Consider the following 23,928-nt stretch of genomic DNA (forward strand, 5'->3'; position numbering starts at 1 on the left):
GTCCAATGGTATGACTTCCTATTCTGTTCGGCCTCTGTGTAAGTGGCCCTATGCGGGGACAGCTCTGAGGAAACTCATCTTACCACGGGTTCTCAAAAGAGGGCAAAAAAAAAAAACAATTATTGATCTATTTTTAAGGCTCTCAAGAAGAAACATCTTCAATAATAGACTATAAAACTTTATTGGACAAATATAATAATAAAATTGTAACTCATTTTTCTTCAGTTTGGTTTCTCACAAGAAAAGTTTAAAGGCAAACGACGAAAGAGAAGTAGAGGCCAAGAAAAAGAGTGGGAGAGAAACGAAAGGGAAAACCGAAAATGCTTCTCACCCTTAAGCATATAAATAATCTTCTCTTGAAAAAAACCATTTTGCAAATGTTATCGCAATTATAGATTAGTTCCTTGTAAAAAATATAAGAGAAAAGGGAGAAACGGAAATGCGAAAGAGATGATGGGAGGAGGGAAATGAGGAATGTAAAAAAAGGTTGAAAATTTTGGCATTAGTTCCTATTATTTTATTTATCATTGCATCCTCAACAACCCAAACAAAGGAAAAATAGAAAAATCGGTTTTCTTAGAAGATAAATTCCACCCAAACAAAGGATAAATTCTCAACAAACAATATGGGGATGAAAATGTGCAAAAGATATAGGCCTTCCAAGTTTAAGGTAAGCGATTCGAGTCTCTAGCACTTCAATAACTACATTTCAGATATTGACTTCTCTGATCAGCAAATGCAACAGAAAACAGAGGTACTAAAAGCAAGAACCAACAATTGCGCGATTTATTACATCAGAAAACTACAATCCACGACGTACGAGCATCAGCAACACACTCGAAATATATAGTCTATACTCAGTTCTTCACTGCCACTAAATTGAGGAACTTCAAACCTGACTAATACATTAGTAGAGATCACCCTCTTTGTGGGTATGAATAACACAGTCAGATCGAGGGTAAGAAACACAGGTGAGCAAATAACCGCTGTCCATTTGACCATCATCAAGGAAGGATCCATCTGACTGATCAACAGTTCCAGTTTCAAGCTTCCCGGCACAGGTTGAGCAGGCACCTGCCCTGCATGAGTAAGGTATCTCAACACCTTCATTCTCGGCTGAATCCAGGATGTAGCAGTCATCCGGGGCATCAAACTCGCTTACTTCCCCATCTGGCCCGATCAACTTTACCTTGTATACTGCCATTGCAGTAGTTCTGAAGGAAGAAGATGATTTCAAGCCAAATGACTTTGAGATGCTTTTAACTGAACCCAAAGATACAGGGCACTTGACCATCGGGGTCATAGCTGCTGTCTTTGGGATGGTCCTAAGCATGCATTGGGCAGGGACGTTCACAGTCGACATTTTTCGGCCTAAATTCATCAACCAACATTTTCAGGAGGATTTCAACTTGGTTAATACAAACACAATTGAGTATATTGCAAGATAAAACAGCTTCATGAGTTCCGATAGCTACAACATGATGAGTGAATCTTAGCCACCTCAGTTATTAGTTATTACACACTAAGACACTCTGTTTCTTACACTTTCTGAAACTGTCCTTATTTTCCCCCAGGTATCTCCCCAAAATCCCCTGTTATAAGTTGCAACAGTTAAGAATACACGACCAAAAGCTCCAAGTCCTAGATACAAGAAAATTCCCATTGAATCACTCTAACAATCATTACTGTTAACATCACGAAACACCAAACAATTGCTGCCAAACTTGATCTGAACATAACGATGTTGATTTTTTTGTTATTTTCCTTAAAAATGGTTGCTTTCAAATTGAAACATGTATATGATTAGAGTATTATACAAAACTATTGGGCTCGAATTTCCCCAATTCCAAAGAAAATCATTAAAAGTGGAGTCTGTGTGTACAAAATTTGGGACTGAAAAGTGAAAAGTGAAAACTGAAGAGTCTAGAAAAGCTCCAATTTCCTGGGCTAATATGTGTCTGCCCAGCATCTCAGGAGGACGGAACATCACGAATATTACCTTATGGAGTAGAGCAGCTATTTTGAAGTTATTGTGGGCTATCACTGTTAATAGTGACACTCTAGGTTCAGTGCATACATGCCTAATACATTAAAAGGCAAACTGTGAACACTATGAGGATTAGCATGCAAGGTCCTTAGATGCTAAGGAAGGTAATTGCACTTAGAGAGCTTGTGGTAATTATGGAGGTTGGCTACTTTTATTCACAATCAGAAAATTTCGATGAACAGCAAAATTCTGAGATATAATCTCAGAAAACAAAGCACTAAGCTACTACAAAAGCATGTAGTCCTCCCAGAATAAGTACGATCATGCCAGAATGAAGCATACAAGCAAAGCTCATACAAATGTGTGAATCATTTAAAACAAATGAGAGAAATACTCCAGTAATAGTTTACCCCCAACTGCACATCTTGCCTTACTCAACAAATTATATCGTCTAGAATCAAGAAAATACCATTTCACACATAACTTCCAAAACATAGACAATTTGGCTTTGGCCATAAATTATTCACTTGAAGCAAACGCAACAAAGCTTCGAAACAAGCAAGACATAATTCAAGGATCACATTCAATTTAAGTAAATAAAGCCAACCACATTGTTCACATACAATATAGAACATACTTCAGATTCTTCATCTTAACTACTACCTAAACGCAGATCAACCACTTGACATTAGATGATAGATGAGAACATACAGCTTCTAGTCTTAGTTATATCCATACTAACAATAAAAAGCGTAGCGATTTCGACACATTTCACATCTCACTCCTCTCCCATACAAATAATTTCCATTTACATGAACCCTTTCAGTTTAACAATCACAGTAGGACTACATGAGACAATAAGAATGAAGCAAGAATAATCATCCAGTACAACTATCAATTGTTAGTGCTTCTTTCACTCAAAATATCACAAATAACTCATACAGTCATACTTCATCCCATCTGAAATAAGTGAAACACTTCTCTCAAAAAACTCTTAATAAATAAAACTATCACAAGAGTTGAAATTGTCATATGAATTTTCAATTGTTAACTGAATTATGCATAAATAATTGATCATAAAATTTTATCCCCTTAAATTTTATTTTTTTTGGTTGGTGGGTGTAGTCTAGCAAGTGTCAACAAGAACAACCAAAAAAATCAAAACTTGAAATACAATTGCTGCCAAAATTGATCTGAAAATAATGATGTTGATTGTTTCGTTATTTTCCTTGAAAGATGGTCACTTTCAAATTGAAACATAAATCCAAAAACATCATTTTTATCAGTAAATTTAAGTACCCACATAATCAATTAAAGAAGAAACAACAAAGAAATCAAAGGTAACAAAAACCCAGATTAAATTGTACAACAGAAAGAGAAATCGGCAAAAGTATCATGTAGATATACAAAAAGAAAAAATAGAGAAAGAGATTTACCAGATGTTTTAGGCAGAAAGAGCGGAAAGAGAAAGAAGTGCGGAGAATACAAGAAGGTTTGACTGAAAAAGCGAAGGCCAAATATTATATAGTGTGCCGGCTGCCGCACATTGAAAATATAATTGTAGAGAGAGAACTAGAAAATAGAAGTATGACCCTTGGTTAAGGGCAAATGTCCTAATTAGGTAAGTGAAGATACTTGAATATAGCTGTTGATAATAACTTTTTTCGAACCCCCATGAGCCACGAAAGTAGTATAAAGTATAAAGAAAGAGGATGAGGGATTTCGAACATGTGACTTATCGTTCACATCACCTCAATCTTAACCATTAGATCAAGATATTCTTGATACTATTCATAATAACTAATTGTGTGCCGGAAAGTATATATGATATATAGTACTCCTTCCATTCTATTTTATACTTTTTGTTTCTCTTTGAATACGAGAATCAAGGAAAACATTATTATTATGTACTTACGTTGAGAGTTGTTGTGTTTTTTTGTAATTATAGATATAAAAAAATGAAAAAGAATTAGAACATTAAATGAGTGAGCATGTAAAAAGAGGAGAGAAAAAGTAAACAATGTTCTATTAGTACCCAACTAACGAGATTGAATGAACATTAAATGAGGGTATCAAAAACCAATGTGAAAAGGTGGAGAGAGAGAGTAAAAAGTGATGTTAAAAAATGAGAATAACATTTTGGGACATCCAAAATGGAATACGAGAATTATAAAATGGGACATAGGGAGTAGTTAGTTTTCGCTTGATATAGTCAAGTTTTATATAATATAATCACCTTTTAAATAAACAGTTTTTGTATGATATAGTCAGTTTTCGTATAATTTAGTCCGTTTTTTCTTATATAATTAGTTTTTATGTAATAAAGTTAGTTTGAGTACACAATAAATTATTGTGAACGCGGTCCGCCTAAGAAGTTTTGTTCCTCATAATAACAAGAGTTAAGTTTTTGGTCTTTTTTCTAGAAGCAAATTTAGTCCTGATCTTTTGGGCTGAATCAAACTGAAGTGAAACGATATGAATTGAAGTAAAATTGTGAGAAAAAAACAGATGAACTAAAATGAGCTGAGTTGAGTTGAAATCAAAACTATACCTAAAAGAACAGGATCTCAATAATTGACCCGGACAATATCCAAGATCCTTTCACATAATTTGAGATTAATGTTATTTTTAGCAGCCGCTTGCCGTGCCAAAGTTGGCTGGCTCTTAAGGAGAATGGGAAGCCACATTTGTTGGGTCTAATATCGCATGTTCCACAGGTTCATCTTCTTTAACCATTATTTACCAAGATCCAAACAATAAAATAATCATCTAGTAATCACATTGAAAAGAAAAGAGAATAGCACCTTCGCTACTAAAACAATAATAATAAACTAAAGTTAACTAAAGGTTAATACTATCGTAAGTCTGCAACTATGTTCTTATCATTTTTTAATTAAGATTACAAACAACAATAATTTACAAAACTCTATTGATAGCAATTTATACCTAAAAAAAAAGTTCCAAAACCAAGGCTTTGTTTAGGAATATAAGATGAAATAAATCTAAAACTGATAAGGTAGGTGAAATGAGTTGAACTGATAAGATAGTTAAAACCAAGGCGTATTGTTGCTCATAAAATTCACAAGAGTGAGGAGGGACTAGGGAGTAGCTTTCATCATGCTAGTTATATGTTAATAGAGTCTTATTCTCTTTCAAAAACAATTTGATTTACAATTCTACTAGACTATAACGCATTGTAGTGATGGCCGCTGGTACGAGCTAGGCGGGTCGGACCGTGGGTCGTAGCTAATTGGGTTGAAATTTCACGGTCCAGGATCGGACCGTGAAATTCATGGGTTGGGCGGGCTGGTCCGTGGACTGAAAAATCTTGGCCCACACCGGTCTATTACCAGTTTTCACGGTTCGAGAAGCGGTTAGTGGGTCTAGTGGACTGGACCGGGCTAGCGGGCCGACATGAGAATTCATTTTCAAAATTATTTAATCATTGAAATTATTCATTATTGTAACATAAAATCTTTAAAATGAATTAAAATATATACAATTATTAATATTAATGAATAATTTCATTATTTTAAAATTTGATTGAATTATGATATATGCAATTTGATTAAAATATATACAATTTGATTAAAATATACACAATGTGATTCAATATTTACTTGTAGGCTGGTCCGGTTCATGGGCCCGGCTGGTCAGGTTTCGTGGTTTGGGCTGACCGATTATAGTAGCAGGCTTTAGTGGGCTGGGGTCAAGAAATCTGCCCACGATCTACCCACCAATTTCACAATTCGAGCTGGGTTGGACCGGGCTTTTTGTGGATCCTACCGATACGGCCCACGAGGTGGGTTGGGTTAGGTGGGTTGGATTGGCCATCTCTAAGTCGCATTGTCTATGCTTACAACGTAGATAATTAATCTAATTTTGATACCACGAACTCATTTCACCGAATATCTTTGAACATGAATCCGCTCCATCAATTATGATACTGAATCCTATCGTATTATAACAATATATCTCATCCCAAACCAAAAAATCTGGTTGGGTTCGAATTCGGACCAAAAAAATCTGCCCAAGCCTGAACATTTTTTTTGATCGGACCTGGCTTGTGGGCCGTGCTCACTTTGATCAGGTTTATTACTGATGGATCCATTTTGTCGAGAGAAAACACATATTTTTTTAATTGGCCATCTTGTCAAAGTGGTTTGGCAATTGGCAGGAAAGAAGATTGTCCCCGGCCCATAGTTTTATCCTAATTAAGATAGTTACAAAGTTAATACTCTTCGTACTCCTTTATGTTTGGCCTTAATTATCTTCAATGTCTAAAATTAGTATAAATTGAATAGCCTGTCTCACTCCAACCCTTCTTCAGACAAGTTGAGTTTACTACCTAGTTAACAATAATGAATGGTGGGTAGGATTATAATTGAAATTATATGGTAGTACATTTATTTACAAAGTATTCCCATGCATTAGTTTCACTCTATATCTTACATTTTGATTTTTGACCCCCAAACTCTCATTCTTTCCTACCAAATGTGTGGTAACTGGTAAATAGATTATGTATAGAGATTTAGGTTCTTAGGGGCTAGACATCCTGTCGAGGTAAATCCTTATCCAGTAGCTATCAAACATCCAGTTTAGACGAGACCCGCAACCTGGGTTCTGATACCATGTTAATTTTTAGATTTATATGAAAATGGGCCTGGGTAACCCAGTAAGGAGGAGGAGAGTTTTGCCCACTTACAAGTTAGGAGGTTCCATCCTAAAAGCAATTGGTGATAGGAGGAATAACTCCTTAGTCCTTATCTTATAAAGTGGTTTATTCTCTCCTCTTTCTCCAATGTGTGACACTCACAAGTGGGCACTTAATGGGCTTCAACAAGAATCACGATTTTCCAAAGGTATATGTAACTGTTCATTAACAATCTCTTTTTCTTTTTTATTTCAAGAACACAATTATATAACATGTCAAATCTCCATTTGTTGATTTATAACTTAAGAAATCAACAACCCATGGAAAAAATAAAATAAAAGAACAAATAATAACATGTCACAACTCACATCATATTAGGTCATTAGGCATGAATGTACTACTGATCTACTCGACCTTTAGAACCATAAATTGAAATGGTATAAGTTTAGTATTTGACTATTCGGGTAAATAGGGGAGGTTGAGACTTTGGCTTGTTCTTACTTCCATAATCTTGATATACTAATATTTTATGTGTGTGTTTTTTTGGATAACAAAGCTAATATTGTTCATGTAGTTTGTACAAGTGGATGCAAAATATATGGGTTGAAATTTTGAATGGAAAACAAAAACTAGATTTGTCGATTATCATGTAGTATAACACTCGACAATATTTTCATCTAAATTTACCAAGTCCTAGTAGTAGTTTTATTTTGGTGCAAAAGTTCCTAGTAGTAGTTGATTTTGATGACAAATATAAATGGATTACTTGACTAGTTCAAAGCTTAAGCAATTAAAGATATACAAGTATCTTTCATTCATATATATATGAAACTTGTGTAATACTCACTCTATTTCGTAATAAACTTTTCATATCTTCTAAAAGAGTTGTAGATAACAATCTTCTCATTTCTCCAATTGAGAAGTTTATTATATGTAGCGCAGGGAGTAACGTATAAAGATAGGAGAATTTAGGGAGCAACTACTAAAGACACTGACAAAAGTCGTTATATGTGAAAAAATTTCATCGCTAACAAGTAGGAGAAAAGCGTACCATTAATAATGCTATTAGCTAGCAATTCAACAAATTATAGTAACTCGTCCAACACTGAGTTAATTACAACTCTCCTTTAAGTAGAACGTTAAAATGTGCCTAAGAGTGTTTGTGATATCTCATTCGTTGTGGACTTGTGGTGCCTGAAAACAAAGATCTCAACTAGAGAACTAGTTGCACGAGCATGCGACACCATACATGCATCGGAAAATGAAAGCCTGCATGGACTTGCATGTGCCCTCTACCAGCCATGCATAAACATGCTCAGTCTCGGATGCTTAATCAACTCCTGTTCTTGCCAACTTTCCTTGCATGTATTATCCACAAAATTTCATCAGAATCTTAAAATACGAAACCCAATTCATGTTGATCATGTCTACTTTTGTATTCAGCTTGTATACCTTGCTATCATTAAGAGTTACGACCAACTATCATTAGTATATTACCACATACTCCCATTATTTCTGAATCTACTCCTATAGTCCTATTGATTTGGTCGTTGGATAAAAGATATTTAGTCAAAAGTATCAATATTCCACAATTATATTTTATCTTTTAAATTTTTAAATCTCTACTATCCTAATACGAGTTTTTTTTCTATATAAATGAATAAACGTATCATTAAATATTCCATGGTAAAACTTAACGTAGCTATATAAAAGTTCATTGCTTTCATATCGTAGGCTTACTTGCAGCTAATGTATGAATGTACTCTAATTTGTAAAACGCTACATTCACATCAAAGGAACAATTCAACTATGTATTTCATTGACAAAGTTGTGCTGACAAAGGTGATATATACCTAGTGAAACTAGTTATTAAATCATTGAAGACTTGCTCAACTTTCAAACATTTTTTTAGTGATTTTACGTCATAAAATGATGCCAAGGAAAATTATATATAGGCCCTTTACAAATCATATAGTACTTCACAACTTCTCCCTCATTCACCATTTTCAAAGATATTGCGAGAATCTTCTTCTGAGAAAATGGCTCTTAATCATGCTACATTCATCTCTTTCCTGCTCATGAGCTTGGTGGCAATTTCATCTGCTCGTGACTATTATTCTCCAGGCTATAAGGCACCCTCTTATTCTCCAGAGTATGAGGCACCTTCTTATAGTCCACCACCTATGTATACACCATCCTATGTATACTCACCACCGGTTTATAAATACTCTAAGCACACGCCATCATCGGTATATGAGTCTCCAAAATACTCGGCACCACCAGTGTATGAATCTCCAACATACACTCCATCGCCAGTTTACAAGTCTCCAGTTTACAGTCCATCACCAGTCTACGAGTCCCCAAAATACTCGGCACCACCAGTGTATGAATCTCCAAAATACACTCCATCGCCAGTTTACAAATCACCAGTTTACATTCCATCGCCAGTCTACGAGTCTCCAAAATACTCGGCACCACCAGTGTATGAATCTCCAAAATACACTCCATCGCCAGTTTACAAGTCCCCAGTTTACAGTCCATCGCCAGTCTATGAATCCCCAAAATACTCGTCACCACCCGTGTATGAATCTCCAACATATACTCCATCACCAGTTTACAAATCTCCAGTTTATAGTCCATCACCAGTTTATTCTCCTCTCATATACAAGTCACCAGTATATGAATCACCCGAATACACTCCATCACCAATATACAAATCCCCGACTTACACACCACCATCCGCAATGTATGAATCTCCAGTATACACTCCATCCCCAACATACAAATCACCAACATACACCCCATCACCAGTATATAAATCTCCGGATTACACCCCATCACCAAAGTACAAGCCCCCCACTTACACACCTTCACCAGTATACAAGTCTCCAGTCTATACATCTCCCCCTACTTACACCCCACCACCAAAGTATGAGTCTCCGATGTACACTCCACCAGCTTATTGAATACTGATTTTTCGGTCGCGAAAATAGATGGCTCCTTCTTATGCTCTTAAGTTAATAAGATTACTATGAATAAGCTTCAATTCGAATGAATTATTGTTGTGTTAAATATATGCATTTCTTTGTTGTACTTCCCTCGTAGTTGGAGATGATGTGGTTAGGTAAATTGTTGTTCGTAACTGCTTATCTCCTCGAGTCCTGGTGTGGTTTCATATTCAAATTAATGACAGTGGTATTCGTTTCGTACGAGTTAAAAATGTATGTATATAGTACTCTCTCCGTTTTCCTCTATTTCGTTATTTAAACTTTTATACTATTTATAAGTTTTAGCTTCAATCGAAATGCTCAAAATGTATAAAATCAAGTATTGGTAGATAATATGTTGCATTATTCTAGTTAAATATTTTCAAACTATCTATTTTTTATAATTTCTATTAAAAATTTGAAAATAAAAGCCGACTTTATACATTGACATAAGTGATTATGTTGTACCTTTCTTTTTGTAAATGGACTATATTAAAATCTAAAATCCCCAAATGTGATTACCATAAGTGATAAGACTTTGAAATAGATAAGGGTGCTGAGTAAAAATTTAGTAAATACCAGGACAACATAGAGAAATGTATACTCCTGTCAAATGATTAATCATGGAAGACGAATGCATAGTAAAACTATGCAATAAATATGTCATATGTCAAATTCTTGTATGAGACGGATATATAATAATTAATTATGTATAGGGATAATTTTTGCCATACATAAATTACTAAAAATTAACCTTTTTATTGCATAAACTAACATGTCATTTATATTTATGTAAAAGCGACTCATTTAAGAATAAAAGTTACCATTTGTTTTACAGTAATCATTCTTGACTTGATAAGTGACATTGTTTTAAATTAAATGACACAATTTGGCTTAATATAAACTAGTTTGACAATATATATTTATTCACAGTACATCCTCTGCATATAATACTAGTTGACGATTTGGAAATACTGCAAAGGGTTTCGAGTTTCAAAATGGTCTGAATAAGAAAGAGATCGGTAATTAATAGATGATTTTTTGTCAAAAAGTACCTAATAAAACACAAGTTTTGTAGGGAAGAATCTAATAAAAAACATTATCTAAAAAGACCTATTATAATACTTCCAGTTGTTAATAACAACCATTTTATGAATTTCATACAAAACACCAAATTAAAGCGACTTTTTTTAGCCTATAATAGACTCTTTCAATTCTTTCTTTCTGTTATACATCTCACTTCTCTAAGCTCATCTGCAGTCAAACTCGAAATTTGGTGTTTTGGCCTGAAATTTATAAAATTATTGTTATTTACAATCGAAAATATTTTAATAGGTATTTTTAGACAAAAAAAATTATTAGGTCTACAAAACTTCAAAACTTGTGCTTTATTAGATATTTTCTGAAAAAAAAACCATAATAATACATGAAAAGAGAACATTAATGTTTAGAGTTTGTCTTGTAAGAGACCGCCTATTTTTAAATTAAAATTAGGCAATGATAAGCCCAATATTAAAAAGAGAATTAGCCCAATAGTAACTAGGTTAATTTCTTTCGGTGACTAGTTTAATCCATTTAGTAACTAGGTCTACTTTTATATTAAAATTGGACGGTCTCGTCTAATAATTTTCGTAATGTTTACTTTGTAGATTGACCGTTATGCTGAATGCTTTAAGGCGATATATAGGACAAGTTCAGAAAGTTCTTAATCTTAATGCCATTTTAGTCCGGTTTAATGGCACATGAAAACTTATCACTATCTACATAGGCTTTAACGAAAACTAAAAATCATAATCTACATATACTCCCTCCGTCTTTTATTAGTTTACCCCTTTCTTTGGGGCACATTTGCCGAAATACTAATTTGAACCTTAATATATCTAATTTTCGATAAGCAAAAATTACAAAAAGTTGATATTTGGATAATACACATTGAGACGAATCCAATCAAACAAAATCTCACATGACTATATTTTTCCTTAAATACAAATTACAAAAGATAGTCAAAGTCATGTATGTGAATAGTGTCAAAAATCAAAAGGAATAAACTAATAAAAGACAGAGGGAGTAATAAATACTGAGTTACTGACCATAACCATTTTCCAAATGCTTCTCATGAAAAAAAGCACGACAGCTCTATCTAACATCAACAGCTCCAAGAGGTACTACGTTACAATTGCAAAAATCACAGCATATCTTAAAACTAATGGAAGATAAACCATCCAAAGATATATAGCTATCAAAACAAATGGAAATTCAAAACTGCCAAAAGGGTCAAAATATCATAGATATCAAAGTTGCCAAGGACAATGAAACTAAGAAGAAATTTTTTAGCCATTACATTCGAGGACATAATCCAAGTATACTAAAGCTCACATCAAATATAATTGTAGTACTCAAAGGCGATCAACAAAACTTCCAACTCCTACAAAGCAATTCAACCTAAAATGGCGATGGGCAATCTCTTAGAAGATGCGGTATGGCTTGCCCATGGTACTCTTAAGGTATAAGCATCGTACCTGCCAAAAACAGAAGTAAATAATAAGTTATGAGCACAATATATATCTTATCACAAGCATTTAAGGAAAAGACCCTCACATTTTGCCAATTCTTCTTCAATAGTGAAACAAGAAAGTTGACGCTCATTTGCACGTTTTGGAAGATCTGCTTCTCTTCCATACTACAGTTACCAACAGCGACTCCCATGCAGAGAACTTTCTTGAGCTGAAACTTCACGGTTGCCTTGATCTCATTTACTTTGTTTTCCAACGGCTCTTGGTGGGTGACAAGTGTGGGGAACTTGCCTGAAATAATCAGAACATATTACAAGGTGCAATTGGTACACACAGCAAATGATGTAACAAAACATAATCTAAACTGTGTGCACGCAATATTAAGTAAAAGAATCCAGCTGGACTCTGGTTAGAAAGTATGCTCAACTAAAATCAGTTACTACATCACAGTACCCTAGAAACACATAAGGATATAGGCTAATCATCTAATAATTGCAACTAGTCATCAACTCATCAATACTTGCCTGCCTTGTTGAGACCAGGACCGAGCAAACGGGGAATCTGCTTAATAACTGCTTCAGATGCAAGGAAAGCATGGTACTTCTTAGCAAGCTTCTTAACCAACTTCTTGTTCTTGTTAAGTTTCTTCAATGCTTCTACATCCATCCATTCTAGACCTATTCTCTCAGCCTACCATAACATCAAACATGCATCAGTAATGAGGAGGAAATACAATCCAGACACAAAGTAATAGAAACTTGAATAATACACAGATATCACCAAATGCATACTATTTTACAAGCAATAATAGCAAGAAACGATCTCAAGCCATAACGCTAGGTTAAGAAACATGCCATGGTACGTAACAAAGAGCTGAAAAATAAAAAGACTATTTCATAAACCATACATAGCAAACTGGCAATTTCCAAGGAACTCACAAGTCATTTTTAAGTGCATTTTGCTACAGTGACCAAAGAGAAATCTGCAGGCAAGACCTTTCTCCATGAATTAAGATTGTACGAGTTTGATTCACATGCTTTGACCATATCATTAACTATTATACACAAACAAAAAACAGATGTGATCATCGAGATCGCTATTGCATTTTTCAAAAGTTTTGGGTTTTGGCTAAAAAAAGCTGGGAGTATAATGGTCAAAGTTGTATGTTGGGTAAGCATCTAGGGGAAATTGTTACAAATTTTAGGGAGCAGGGGAAGAAATAGCTACCTCTTCAACATGTTGTGCATCTCCGAGCATGCAAACTTTCATCTTGGGACGAGGGATGTGTGGCAACTTAACAGAGCCACTGAAACGCTTATCCTTTTGGGGATCATAATTCTTCAAACCAATCTGGAGCTCAATTGTCTCCGTGAACTTGCGATTCTTCTCTTTCGCATCATTTGCAATTCCAGATATAGCTTCTCTCACAGCTTCTCCCTGAAGCTTACTAAAACAACAAAAATATCGAATTCAAAATCTATCTCACAGCTAGAGGTTTCAAAATTCATAATCAAGCAATGAACAGGGGATAAGATATGAACACTGTCGTTATACACAGCACATTGGATTTCAGTGTCAAACCTTACTAAAGGTGAACATCAATTCGTCAACACTTGCATTTAGTCAGTGCAAAAATTTCATTTCATCAGATATTATACGATTTTAGAGAATAATAACAATGTCACTTCACAAATTTGTCTAATTACACTAAAAAATCAGCCAAAAGTACAAAAATCACAAGTATTTAATACAGAAAAATAAGCGAAAAATACAGATAAATATACACAACTTAACAACAACTCAGAAAACCTAAAACACAGCTCTAATTAGATTCTAACATCAACTTTCGATTCAATAAAACTTCAAATAACCTCAAGAATAATTATCTAATCAAACAATTTAACATTTGAAATAATGAAATCGAAAACTTCAAACAATCTCATGATTAATTATCTAATTATACAATTTAACATTCGATAAAATGAAATCAAAAACATAAAATTTGAAGAATTAAAAACAACATAATCAGAAAAATGCGCATACCTCATGATTAAAGCTTAGATTGAGCAAAGTCGAAAACCTTATAACAAAAAAAATCACAAAAAATGGCGAATTTGAAGTTAGACGATAATGATAGATTGAAATAAACACATAAATTATGGAAGAAATAAAGAGAGAGAAAGTACCAGAGAAATTGCTAGGGTTTTGCGGCTGCTGCAAAGAAGAAGTGAAATGAGAGAGAAGAAGCTTTAATATAAGTATTTTAAGTATAATGTATATGGGCCTTTTTTATTTGGGCTTATTTCAAATGGTTTGATTTTCTTAAGATGTGTCATGATTTATACTGAACCATTAACCTTAAGCCCACAATAGAATGATTGTTTTTTCATGGTCCTAGATAAGAACTGTTGGGATTGGCCCATTTGGCCCGGGAACTTTAAACGCAATTGGTAGATGGTGGACTTGTGTCTATCATTCTAATGGTAGACATGGGCCAAAACGCAGTCCAAAGAACATAAAACGCATGAAACTAATGTGCATCAACTGTTCTCCAATGAACCTGTCAAACTAATATACATTGATTGTTCTCTGATGAACATATGAAACTAATGTACATCAACTGTTCTCCAATGAACATCGATCTCGACGATTCTCCTTTGTTAACATTTATCTTTATGTTTCTTAGTTTGTTTATTGCAGATATTTCTTTGTTCATTGTGTTTTTTTTGTCGATTCATTATGTTGAGTGGTTGTTCATCAGATATTTCCTCTTATGTTCATCTTTTTTTTTCTTGTTGTTCATTGCTGATTTAGATGTTCATTGAGTCTCGTGTGTTGTTCTTTCGTTCTTCTGCTTAGTTTGTTCATTGAGGATGTTGTTTTGTTCATTGTGTTAAATGATGTGCATAATTTAGATGGTAGACTCGTGTTTACAATCTAATTTGCACTTTGAACGGGATTTATAGAGGATTAATCATAGTTAAAGGACACGGTAACCTAAAAAAAATTACGTTGGACATGGTTGTTAATAGTTACGGATTTTGTTGGATAGGGTTATTAAAGAGTCGTGGTTGTGACTTGTGAGTTGAATATCTTGGATAGAGGGAAAAAGTAGATATATATATAAAAAAAATTATGGATTTTTTATTTTTATATGTGCTGAATTCTCTATCTTTTCTATTCATTTATATCCTTACTTTTGTATTAGATCATCTGTTATTAACCTAATATTGGTGTCCGACAAAGTGATCTAATAATGATTAAATCCAATAGTGATTCGACTTGTCTAATAGCATGTCCAACACTAGACTTTTCTTCTCTTACCTTATCAAAAAGAAAAAAGTATACATAAAATATTACATGGATACCAAGAAATATTCTCAAATTAGATGACGGTGATCCTTGGTTTTCCCCAATTTCAAATAGGACGAACAAAATAAACAGAGGGAGTATTTGGAGCCGAACTCATTGGTATAAAAATTATACGTTTTTGAATTTTATTATTAAAGTTGCAATTATTTAATATAATATAATAATATTTTGTGGTTGATTGAGAATCAAGCACCGGTTTTATTTTATGTATCCAGTGATTATTCATATTTATTTGGCGCTTTTAGTATTCTCGAAAAAAGCCTCCTATATATGGTATATGGTTCCTCCGTTTCGAAATAAGTGAAACACTTATCTCCAAAAAATTGTCACACAAAGAGAGAAGTGCTCCACTTTTTTTGAAACGAATGAAGTATATTAGATTAGACAAAATTGGACCTAAACCATATGTTATCAAATAGAGAAGGTTACTGATAGGTGACTTTAACATTAGTTTATAGGCCAAATGATCTGCAAAGAGGTTAGGCTAATGTATGCTTCTCTCATTTCACCTGTTCTCAAGAAGCAAGCTAAAAAATTATAACATTATCTATATATTATCCTAGAACTAAGATGTATAACCCATTAGGAAATTCAGTGTTGTACTCAAAAGTCTCCATGGTGCTCCCTCCGTCGTTAATTCATTGCTCCATTTATAACCTTTTCAGAATTTCTAAAACACATATTTGACTATTAATATCTTTTTTTATACACTAATTAAAATTATAAAAAATTGATATTATTACAATAGCATAAGCTACGATTCAGATTTTATAAGCTCCGTATTTGATCCATCTTTATTCGAATTGGATTCTAATTCGAATTTCATAGTCAAAATTTATGAAATTTGACCTTAAAAAATTAAAGCAATGAATTAGACACAAAACACATCAAGCCAACGTTTCCCTGCATCACAATCTCCAAACACAAAGCTACCAAATCTTTTGTTTAACAATATTCTAAAAACGACACAATCATAAAAAAAAAGGACATATAAATCATTGTCTCAAGAAAACTTGGACTAACTTGACGATTCTTGGCATCTAGCCATCTACATGTAACATACTTCCACTAGCTTTGCTGTCAGCGAGTTCTTATGGAAGATTTAATTTATGCAAATACGACCATGGTGCCTACTCCCTACGACTTTGCGACTAATGTAATAAGTCTGAAGCCTTGTTTCCGAGTAAAATCGTGGAGAAAAGTTGTGGTTACCTAACTACCGAAAATAATTATATTGTAACACTTGCTCAACGTTTATATTTTATTGATTTCATTATTATACTCCTATTTAATTATGCAAATGAAGGCCCTATATAAAGCCCTTATTGCAAACTAAATATCATAAACTCTTCCTTTTCTAGCAATAACATAAATCTTTCGAAAGTCTATATTCCTTCAAAATGACTCTCAATCGTGTTTCTTTAATGTCCTTCCTTCTCATAACATTGGTAGCAGTTGCATCTGCCAGTGATTATAGTACCTACAGTCCTGCTCCTGCATATAAGACACCATCTTATTCTCCGGTGTATAAATCGCCTGTTTATACTCCATCTCCAGTGTACAAGTCTCCAATTTATTCACCATCACCTGTTTATAAGTCTCCAATTTACTCACCATCACCAGTATATAAGACTCCTGTTTATACGCCATCACCGGTGTATAAGTCTCCCGTATACACACCATCACCAGTGTATAAATCTCCAAAGTATACTCCTTCACCAATTTATAAGTCTCCATCCCCTATATACAAGTCACCAGAATACAAGTCTCCAGTTTATACCCCTTCACCAGTGTACAAGTCACCAGTTTACACTCCATCCCCAACATACAAGACACCCGTTTATACTCCTTCCCCAGTGTACAAGTCACCTGTTTATACTCCTTCCCCAGTATACAAGTCACCGGTTTACACTCCATCCCCAGTATACAAGTCACCGGTGTACACTCCATCCCCAATGTACAAGTCACCTGTTTACACTCCTTCCCCAGTTTACAAGTCACCCGTTTACACTCCTTCTCCTGTGTACAAGTCACCTGTTTACACTCCATCCCCTGTGTACAAGTCACCAATTTACACTCCATCCCCTGTGTACAAGTCACCAGTTTACACTCCTTCTCCAGTGTACAAGTCATCGGTTTACACTCCTTCCCCTGTTTACAAGTCACCCATTTACACTCCTTCCCCAATTTACAAGTCACCCATTTATATTCCTTCCCCTGTTTACAAGTCACCGGTTTACACTCCATCCCCTGTGTACAAGTCACCGGTTTACACTCCTTCCCCAGTGTACAAATCACCTGTATATAGTACTCCTTCTCCTGTGTACAAGTCACCGGTTTACACTCCTTCCCCAGTGTACAAATCACCTGTATACACTCCTTCCCCAGTGTATAAGTCACCAGTATACACTCCTTCCCCAGTGTATAAGTCACCAGTATACACTCCTTCCCCTGTCTACAAGTCACCGATTTACACTCCTTCCCCTGTGTACAAGTCACATGTTTACACTCCATCTCCCGTGTACAAGTCACCGGTTTACACACCTTCTCCAGTATACAAGTCACCAGTTTACACTCCTTCTCCAGTGTACAAGTCACCAGCTTACACTCCATCCCCTGTGTACAAGTCACCAGTTTACACCGCATCACCAATATACAAATCTCCTATTCATTCTCCAACTCCAGTTTATACCCCTTCTCCAATTTACAAATCTCCAACATATACTCCAAGTCCTTCATACGGATACTAAGCAAATACAACAATTAAAATGATTGTTTTGATTTGCATATCTTCAAATTATTGTATCTTGTGTTTGAGAAGTTAAGTTGGGTGAAGTAGTTGTTTCATATCTATTGTATTGCTCTATATTCAAATTAATAAAGAATTATTGCTTTTGACTATTTTTTATTTATATATTGTGGAAATTTATATTTCATGTTCGTTTTTAAGGAAGAAGATGAAAATTTCGTCATCGTGACACTGCTACTTCATAGTTTATGAAAAATCATTGTGTTTAGGTTGTTTTTCATTGGATAGTACTTTATTCTAATTCATAATATCATGAAACTAATATAAGCAAACGTTTAGTTTGTTACGAAGAAAGAGAAAGTGAGAATTATAATTTGTAAAGAGAAAAGCAAACAAATCCCTTGCATACACTCCATAGTCCCTCCAAAGTGTTACAAGTCACCAATTTACACTATCTCCTTTGTACACTCATTTCGCCCTATATAATTCCTCAATTTATACCACGTCTCCAATCTATATCCAAGCCATGTCCAACTTACAAGTCTCCAATAATATACATTTTAAGTATCTTTTTTTAAAGAGAAATTTCATTAATTGAAGGCCAAACATCTACAATAAATATATAATAAAGAAAATAAGATATAATTAAACAAGCTTAAATTAAACTCGCCTTCGAAGAAACTACAATGAACCAGATCAAGCAATACAGCGCAACCCCCTTGTATTGCTGAATCAAGCAGCTATTGATGAGAAAGTCTATCATTCTGACATAGTTTTGGAAGAGCATTCTTGATCGAGTCATGTTAACCGCATTCGAGATTCCGATACCTTTATTATGTTGAGTCTCAAACTTCAACCAATAAAAATAATTTCTCATATCTAAAAAAAAAAATAAAAATCCTACTCACAACTCCCATATGGGAGAAGGAGATCTCCACAACAGAGACTAAAAACCCCATAGCAGGGCAGGGTTTGAAGAGATCTCATATAAAGAGACACTAATTTATTCAACAAAATAAGAAAATGAACTAAAAACTAAAAATAAAAGAGAAAAAGGGGTTTACAAATTACAATGCATGAAATCATCCATGACAGCCCCTAAACTGTTGAAGAAGAGGTAGAAAAGGCTAGGGTTTTAGAGAGAAAAGAGAGAATAAAGGGTTTTAGGAGTTTACATTTCAAGTAATTCATACTGTTATTAAGACTTAAGAGAAAACTACAATCAAATGCTTGTTTTGATTTACTATCTTCAAAGTCTCTTCAGAATTTGAGAAGTTTAAGCTGGGTGAAGCTGTTTTTCTGTTATATTGTATTGCTTTATATTCAAAGTAATAAATTTTTTTTTTTTTTTACTTTTGTAATTAATTTTCTTTTTATTGTGAAGACTTATTATTCATTCTTAATTTAAAAGATGAAAATTGTGTCATCCAAACATTATAATTTTCCTCCCAAACTCCCCCAAAACATTAAGGCTTATTCTTCAATAGGCACATTCTCTTATTTTATCTTTGCTCAATTGGATCACGAAGGTCGACGACCATGCACATTTATTCCATTTTCTAATAAGTCTACAAGATGAACATGTCCTCTAAGCAAAAATTCAACACACACAGTACATCTCTGAATTATCATTAGCATAAATAATCTGTTAAAATATAAAGTTAGCACCCTCTGGCCTCAGACTTGGTCTTTGGCTCTTTGCGCCAACTTACAAATAAATATAGGGACAAATTTCTTTCAAAAAAGAAAATAAATAAAATATAGGGAGTAGTTTTATTTTCTAGTTGACTCGAATTCAATTCACAAATAAATAATTTTGAACTGACATATAGCATATAAATACATTAATTTACAATTTTTTTTCATGAAATAAAATAATTAAGTTTTAATAACAACTAAAGACTTAAAACTGTCTCATGTGAGAGTTTTGGAGACTTTGTTTTTTTATTTTTTGCGTGATTCTAAATATTGATTTGTTGATTGGAATTTGTGTGGGATCGCAACAAATGTTAGTTTTTCATTTACAATCACTTGAATTAAATCCAATTGTACTTCAAAACTACGACCAATTAAATGTAATCTTATATTAGCCAAACTATTAAATTATTTCAAACTAAATTTATTTATTTGTTGGTAAATCAATGTTGACATGCTAAATTTTAAATAAAATTACAATTTCTATAACAATACGTTAAATAAATTAGGATAACAAACAACGAGTCTCCTCCCATCTTTTCTCTTTTCTCTTCCACAAAACCCTAATTTTCAATTTAGGAATTACCACCATTCTTTTGGGTTGTGCTAAGCCTCTCTTTTTTTTCCCTTTCTTTTACTACTTTTTATGTTATTGTTTCTAATTATCCCTAATGTAGAGTTTTTGAGTTTTATCTCTCTTCATGTGAGAGTTTGGAGACTTTGTTTTTTGTTTTTTGTGTCATTCTAAAGGATGATTTGTTGTTGATCGAACTTCATATGGGGTTGCAACAAGTGACATACTTCAATTCGTTTACAATCACTTAAAATAAATCAGTTCTATTTCAAACTTCAACAAATCGATAGACCCCCTTGTAGAATGTTGTATCAAACACTAATGTAAAATATGAGAGTTTTTGAAAGTGTTAGATCTAATCAACAATCGTGATTATATTAAAATCATATATATATTCCAATTTGATATGTATTTGCTAGTTTTAACTTCTATTATAGATGACGTATGACTTAAAATCAATTAAATATTGATTTAAAAGGAAGGATCACAAACTACGACCAACTAAATGTAAGCTTAGACTACATCAACTAAATTGATACTTCATCCATTTCAAAATAGTTGCACCGTTTGCTTTTTCATGTTTGTCAAGACGCTTTTTTAAACGTTAATATCTCTAATTGCGTATAAGTAAAAATTATAAAAGTAAGGTTGATATTTAAAATCCTCGTATTAATTAAGACAAATTTAACAATAATATCTCACTTGACGATGTTTTTTCTTATATAATTGTGAGAGAAAACTTGTTAAAGTTGATTGACAAATAGTGCCCAAATGCCAAATGGTGCAATTATTTTGAAACGGAGAAAGTAATTTATAAAAAAATTTAAAAGTATATATTAAATATAGTTGGAGTCTTGGACTTTGGAGATAATAACTAGTTAACTTTTTTTTTTTTAGGGGTAGTTAACTTTTAGTTTTAGTCTTCTACAAAAAATTCAATTGTTGTAACGACGCGGAAAATCATAGGAAAAACCTAATATCTATATATTATCCAAACTATTAGATGAAAAATTCAACTCGTTATGAAACATTCAACTTACTTGGTAGTTGGTACACATCAAGCCAACTATTTCATTGCATCACAATTCACAAACAGCAAGCTATCTACCGAATATTATGTTTTCTCAAAATAACTCTTATCATAAAAACTGACTTATAAATCTTTTTCTCACGAAAACTTAGACTAACTCAACGATTCTTGGCATCTAATGATCTACATATAACATAATGCAACTAGCTTGCTGTCGGTGAATATAATTTATGCAAGATTTAATGGACTAATTTTTGCGTTAGGTAATTTTTCTATATGCAGCCAGCATGATATTATATCATTAACATCGGTACGTAGAACTTTGCCAGCTACTAGATGAAAAAATAACGCGATAAGTACCAATGATTCAACTCCGAAACCGTATTTCGGAGAAAAATTGTGCTGACAAAGTGGTACCGGTGCATAACGACCGATAATAATTAATAAAGACTTGCTCAACATTGATATTTTATTGATTTTATATACTATTAAATGATGCTAAAAGGCTCTATATAAAGCCTTTATTGCTAACTAAGTATCATCACTTCAAACTCTTCCTTTTCTAGCAATAACATAATTCTTTCGAGAATCCTCTTCTTTTAAAATGGCTTTCAATCGTGCTTCTTTCATGTCCTTCCTTCTCATAACATTGGTAGCAGTTTCATCTGCTGATTACGGTACCTATAGCCCTGCTCCCGCATATAAGACACCATCTTATTCTCCAGTGTATAAGTCACCTGTTTATACTCCATCACCAGTATACACTCCTTCTCCGGTGTATAAGTCATCGGTTTACACTCCTTCCCCGGTGTACAAGTCACCGGTTTACACTCCTTCTCCAGTGTATAAGTCACCGGTTTACACTCCTTCCCCAGTGTACAAGTCACCAGTTTACACTCCTTCTCCGGTATACAAGTCACCGGTTTACACTCCTTCCCCAGTGTACAAATCACCTGTTTACACTCCTTCTCCGGTGCATAAGTCACCGATTTACACTCCTTCCCCTGTGTACAAGTCACCAGTTTACACTCCTTCCCCAGTTTACAAGTCACCCGTTTACACTCCTTCCCCAGTCTACAAGTCACCCGTTTACACTCCTTCCCCTGTCTACAAGTCACCAGTTTACACTCCATCCCCCGTGTACAAGTCACCGGTTTACACTCCATCCCCTGTGTACAAGTCACCAGTTTACACTCCTTCTCCGGTCTACAAGTCACCTATGTACACTTCTTCCCCAGTTTACAAGTCACCCGTTTACACTCCTTCCCCAATGTACAAATCACCAGTTTACACTCCTTCTCCGGTGTATAAGTCACCGGTTTACACTCCTTCCCCAGTTTACAAGTCACCCGTTTACACTCCTTCCCCTGTGTACAAGTCACCTCTTTACACTCCATCCCCTGTGTACAAGTCACCAGTTTACACTCCTTCTCCAGTTTACAAGTCACCAGTTTACACTCCATCTCCAGTGTACAAGTCACCCGTTTACACTCCTTCCCCAGTTTACAAGTCACCCGTTTACACTCCTTCCCCTGTGTACAAGTCACCGATTTACACTCCATCCCCTGTTTACAAGTCACCGGTTTACACTCCTTCTCCTGTGTACAAGTCACCGGTTTACACTCCTTTCCCAGTGTACAAATCACCTGTATACACTCCTTCTCCCGTGTACAAGTCACCAATTTATACTCCTTCCCCAGTGTATAAGTCACCAGTATACACTCCTTCCCCTGTGTACAAATCACCTGTTTACACTCCATCTCCCGTGTATAAGTCACCGGTTTACACTCCTTCTCCGATGTATAAGTCACCAGTTTACACTCCATCTCCAGTGTACAAGTCACCAGTTTATACTCCATCTCCAATTTACAAATCTCCAACATATACACCAAGTCCTTCATATGGGTATTAAGCTAAAAAATACAGTTAAATGAATATTTTGAGTTGCTTATCTTCAAAATGTATGTTCTTTGGAGAAGTTAAGTTGGGTGATGCTGTTGTTTTATATTCTATTGTATTGCTTGATATTCAAATTAATAAATAATTCCCTCTTTGGACTATGTTTGTGGAGACTTATATTTTGTTTTCGTTCTTAAGGAAAAAGATTAAAATTGTGTAATCGAAACACTACATATATAAGTTTTGAACTATCCTCGTCGTTTAATTTGATAGTTTTTCTATGGATATATATATATATATATATATATATATATATATATATATATATATATATATATATATATATATATATATTATATATATATATATATATATTTAAGATAATATGTATATGTATATATATATGTATATGTATATATATATAGATATATATGTATATGTAAATATGTATACATATATATATAATAT

The 23,928-nt window shown here is 34.0% G+C and overlaps 5 protein-coding genes across 5 annotated transcripts; 3 read left to right on the forward strand and 2 right to left on the reverse strand.

Moving 5' to 3' along the window:
• Positions 1-758: 758 nt before the first annotated feature.
• LOC104900312 (ferredoxin, root R-B1) lies at positions 759-3,584 on the reverse strand. The gene is made up of 2 exons (XM_010687703.4): positions 3,424-3,584; positions 759-1,371 (listed from the first exon to the last, which is right to left on the reverse strand). Exon 2 carries the CDS (start codon positions 1,361-1,363, stop codon positions 908-910), a length of 456 nt encoding a protein of 151 aa, XP_010686005.2. The 5' UTR covers positions 1,364-1,371; positions 3,424-3,584; the 3' UTR covers positions 759-907.
• A 4,851-nt stretch (positions 3,585-8,435) lies between these two features.
• Positions 8,436-9,850, forward strand: LOC104900313 (repetitive proline-rich cell wall protein 1). Its single transcript, XM_010687704.3, has one exon. It carries the CDS (start codon positions 8,681-8,683, stop codon positions 9,605-9,607), a length of 927 nt encoding a protein of 308 aa, XP_010686006.2. The 5' UTR covers positions 8,436-8,680; the 3' UTR covers positions 9,608-9,850.
• A 2,033-nt stretch (positions 9,851-11,883) lies between these two features.
• Positions 11,884-14,445, reverse strand: LOC104900314 (60S ribosomal protein L10a). The gene is made up of 6 exons (XM_010687705.3): positions 14,328-14,445; positions 14,185-14,221; positions 13,369-13,588; positions 12,666-12,831; positions 12,227-12,432; positions 11,884-12,147 (listed from the first exon to the last, which is right to left on the reverse strand). Exons 2-6 carry the CDS (start codon positions 14,187-14,189, stop codon positions 12,094-12,096), a joined length of 651 nt encoding a protein of 216 aa, XP_010686007.1. The 5' UTR covers positions 14,190-14,221; positions 14,328-14,445; the 3' UTR covers positions 11,884-12,093.
• A 2,415-nt stretch (positions 14,446-16,860) lies between these two features.
• LOC125499614 (repetitive proline-rich cell wall protein 1-like) lies at positions 16,861-18,414 on the forward strand. The gene has a single exon (XM_048648636.1). The coding sequence runs from the start codon at positions 16,914-16,916 to the stop codon at positions 18,261-18,263; it is 1,350 nt and encodes a 449-aa protein (XP_048504593.1). The 5' UTR covers positions 16,861-16,913; the 3' UTR covers positions 18,264-18,414.
• Positions 18,415-22,094: 3,680 nt separating this feature from the next.
• LOC130592071 (repetitive proline-rich cell wall protein 1-like) lies at positions 22,095-23,621 on the forward strand. Its single transcript, XM_057396210.1, has one exon. It carries the CDS (start codon positions 22,166-22,168, stop codon positions 23,471-23,473), a length of 1,308 nt encoding a protein of 435 aa, XP_057252193.1. The 5' UTR covers positions 22,095-22,165; the 3' UTR covers positions 23,474-23,621.
• The last annotated feature ends 307 nt before the right edge of the window (positions 23,622-23,928 follow it).

Source organism: Beta vulgaris, chromosome 7 (genome assembly GCF_026745355.1).
Source record: "Beta vulgaris subsp. vulgaris cultivar EL10 chromosome 7, EL10.2, whole genome shotgun sequence".
Taxonomy (NCBI): domain Eukaryota; kingdom Viridiplantae; phylum Streptophyta; class Magnoliopsida; order Caryophyllales; family Amaranthaceae; genus Beta; species Beta vulgaris.

Bases quoted from the DNA above. Each gene is read 5' to 3' on its own strand.
- LOC104900312 (XM_010687703.4), bottom strand. From the start codon at position 1,363: ATGTCGACTGTGAACGTCCCTGCCCAATGCATGCTTAGGACCATCCCA.
- LOC104900313 (XM_010687704.3), top strand. From the start codon at position 8,681: ATGGCTCTTAATCATGCTACATTCATCTCTTTCCTGCTCATGAGCTTG.
- LOC104900314 (XM_010687705.3), bottom strand. The intron at 12,433-12,665 runs GCAAGTATTGAT...TGATTATTTCAG, and splicing joins TCCTGGTCTCAACAAGGCAG to GCAAGTTCCCCACACTTGTC. The intron at 12,148-12,226 runs GTGAGGGTCTTT...TGTTTTTGGCAG, and splicing joins TGAAGAAGAATTGGCAAAAT to GTACGATGCTTATACCTTAA.
- LOC125499614 (XM_048648636.1), top strand. From the start codon at position 16,914: ATGACTCTCAATCGTGTTTCTTTAATGTCCTTCCTTCTCATAACATTG.
- LOC130592071 (XM_057396210.1), top strand. From the start codon at position 22,166: ATGGCTTTCAATCGTGCTTCTTTCATGTCCTTCCTTCTCATAACATTG.